The sequence below is a fragment of the Pygoscelis adeliae genome, unplaced genomic scaffold, assembly GCF_000699105.1.
Source record: "Pygoscelis adeliae isolate BGI_AS28 unplaced genomic scaffold, ASM69910v1 Scaffold582, whole genome shotgun sequence".
In the NCBI taxonomy this organism is placed as follows: Eukaryota; Metazoa; Chordata; class Aves; order Sphenisciformes; family Spheniscidae; genus Pygoscelis; species Pygoscelis adeliae.
This window is the reverse complement of record NW_008824281.1, coordinates 82,328-85,319: the sequence shown is the minus strand read 5'-3', so window position 1 is coordinate 85,319 and position 2,992 is coordinate 82,328. Positions and strand designations below refer to the sequence as shown.

At 52.6% G+C, this 2,992-nt stretch overlaps 2 protein-coding genes across 2 annotated transcripts in view; both read right to left on the bottom strand.

The window, feature by feature from the left end:
• The window catches only part of LOC103926437 (ectoderm-neural cortex protein 1-like), a 4,225-nt gene extending 2,802 nt beyond the window's left edge, over window positions 1-1,423 (bottom strand). The window contains 1 exon segment of the mRNA XM_009335299.1: window positions 1,412-1,423. The gene's annotated coding sequence lies outside the window, so the exon portion shown is untranslated.
• On the bottom strand, window positions 1,289-2,960 carry PEX11G (peroxisomal biogenesis factor 11 gamma; the record flags this gene model as incomplete). The annotated part of the gene is made up of 3 exons (XM_009318416.1): window positions 1,289-2,390; window positions 2,517-2,567; window positions 2,773-2,960. Coding segments are annotated over 3 exons (468 nt in total), but the record flags the coding sequence as incomplete, so codon positions are not given.
• Between the last annotated feature and the right edge of the window lie 32 nt (window positions 2,961-2,992).

The following is a 2,992-nucleotide window of genomic DNA, read 5'->3' as shown; positions in this document are numbered from 1 at the left end:
AGCAAATGTTTTCCTGCGTGGGGCGATGCAGGAGCCGAGTTGGGCTGACGGCCGCAGCAGAAGAGAGAAGCGCCAGCCACCACCGACAGCAACAACAGCAACAACAAAAAAAAGCAGCAGGTTTTGGGAGGAATCGGGTCTGCCCGCGCAAGGTCTTGCGCTAAAAAAAGAGCCAGTGCTGCCCTGGACGGTCAGCAGCAGCCGCTACAGGTGGTGCTTAAATACTACGTGTCACTGGGGACCGAAACCACGCCACAGAAAATGCGACTTTCGGAAATTCTGAGTTACCGGGTTTTGCTTTCTCGCTGGGCGTTTCCGTTTGTCCTGCGCTTCGCCGGCTGCAATTTAAAACTGCTCGATGAGGGAGCGGATAAAGCAAACGCACTTAGACCAGGTTACGGCGCCCTTCCTCTACGTTCGAATTAAAAGCGTGGTTTAGAGTGTTACCAGTTTGGCATCAGAGGTGTGTGTATTTGGGATGGGTTTTTTTTTAATCGCTAGAGGTACACCTTGTCCCATGCTAAGCAGGAGAGCGTGTGCTGAAGGAAGGCTTTAACGAGGTTAAGGATACAAAGAGGTAGAATCTGATTTCTTACTAAAAAACACCGAACTGCAGCAGGAGCCACCGCAGGTGGTGACCGGACTGGGTGGTAGCTCCAGCTGTCCCTAAGCAGGAGGACCCGGGTGCTCCGCCTGTTCGGGCACAAAACCAGCGGCGTGACTAGAGAAAAAACAAGAAGTCCCTTCCAGGCGACGCTTGCCCGCGTCCCGAATTGTGCCGAAACCTGTAAATCCGACACCAAGTCCCCAGCACAGGCAGGAAGGCGTCCTCTGAGGCAGAACCTGGCCCTTCGCGGGGTGAAGGTCCGGATAAACAGCAAGGACGGGGCGAAGGGATAAAGAGCATCAAGGCCTCACTCTGCTCTTTGAACAGGAGCAGGAGAGAGTTTCCCACGTCCGTGCCAAAAACGACAACAACAAGAGGTCAAACCTGGAAGCGCGGTCGGTGCCGTACTGCCTCGCAGAGAGCACAAGCGCCACGCAGACTAAGCAGAACTGCTTACGAGAGCTGCGTCTCGATGACGGTTAGTCAGGTGCTTTGAATTATTTCGGGAGAAGGCAGGCTGGTAACAGACGGGCTGCCGCAGCGCAAACGTTTTCTGTCACCTAGGCGCTGTTTGGAGCTTTCTAGAACCAGATAAAGAACATTTGCCCGGTTATCAGAAGGAATCATCGCTCAAGGCCACCTTTGAAGCATTTGTCTCGTTTATTAGTGGCACCGCCCAGAAATATAACCGTAAAACTCATCTTGGCATTGGTTTGATTGCTCCTTTGAAAGGCGACAACAAAATCCGCTGCCTTTTTTTTTTTAAAAAAAAAAAAAAAAAAGTCCGTTGGCTGCTGCCAGAGCCTGGTGGAAGAGCTCCACCCGGTGGCATTTCGCAAAGGCACAGCTGGAGGCTCAGCGCTTGCTTCTGGTTTAACCGGGGAGTCTCAATTTCCAATATTTCTCCTTAAATGAGCAATGCAGACCAGGAGAAAGCTTGGTGAGGCACTGCTCACAGCTGCTATTTCTTTCTAAAGAAACACATCCGTCACAGACAAAACAGCCCAACGATCTCCCTCAGCCCCTTGCTCCTCTTTGCGCTTGTGGCATCTGCCCTGGGCTCAAACACCTGAACACCTGACGGAGAAACGTCCACGCTACCCGTCACCTCCCCGGTTCAGACGAGGCACCAAGCGCTGAGCCTGGCGCTCGAACTCGCAGGATCCGTCCCTTAGAAGTTTTGTGTGACAGAACCGTGGCCGTTTCTCCGCCTAACGCTGACTTTTTAAGTGACAGCGAAGACTGGAGGGTTGCAGTTGTCTTTTGGGACATGGGAAGGAAGGATGGAAGTGACTTTTTTTTTCCCCTCTGTTTTACCAATCCTAGGAGATTTCTTGATTTTCAGAGGATTCGCCTGAAAGATTTCTCTGATGAAGAGCGATAAAAACTGTTAACCGCAAACAATCCTCTCCGTAATAGACATCTTGATTACAGCCCCAATTACAGGATGCGTGGAATTACAATCATCGACACCCAGGAAAGTTAAAATACACCCTGCCTCACTAAAGGCATTTTTACCATGGAAAAATTGGGCTCCTGAAGTTTAATTGTGGTTTATACAGCTTCAGAATTTCCTCCTCTAGATGCTTGGTAGATACCAATCAGGGAAGATATGGTCCCCAGGAGACCTACTAGCCACGGAGGAAAGCGTCCAGCCCAGAGAAATCCCGGAGGCAGCCAGTGGATTGCATTGGAGAGATCTGCCAGGTCGGCGAGGATGCTCAGAACTTCAGCCTTCACTCGGGCTTTCACTTCCCTTCGGCTCGGAGGCGAAGATGTACTGCTGGGAGCGAAAGTAACGTTCGTGACAACGACATGACATACCATAATAATAATCAGCGATAGCTCACAAATGAGAGCAGATGTATTTGGGTTAAGTTAGCTGTATAGCCAGGGAGGGAAATCATACCACTTGTGCTGCCTCAGCTTTCTTCTTAACTGGAACAAGATTCTCAGGGATCTGAAAACAAGACAACAGAGTCATTTCTCCTACAGCATCAAAGGGGAGGGCTGGGTTTTTTTCTCTAGCGTTAACGGCGGCCGTGAGGAAGAGCGCCCTTCTGCAGCTGAGAGGGCCCTTCATTTTAGCCCGATTACGGAGAACACGGTTCATTCCCTGCCCGTCTCCTTCCCACCGCAGACTGCGGCAGCCCAGCCAGCCTTACCGCAGGATGCCCAGGAGCAGGGAGGAGGCCCAGAGCGCCGTGCTCAGAGTCCACCACTTCTGAGAGCCGGCGCGGATGATGCCGGCGTCAGCCGCCCACGCGACGTGCTCGCAGGGGTAGTAGAGCTGGTTGGCCAGGTTGCAGAGCACCGACAGCCCCCGCACCAGGACGTCCTCGTCCTGCGGGGAGCAGGGGGGGACACGCCTTGGCGCCTGCGGCG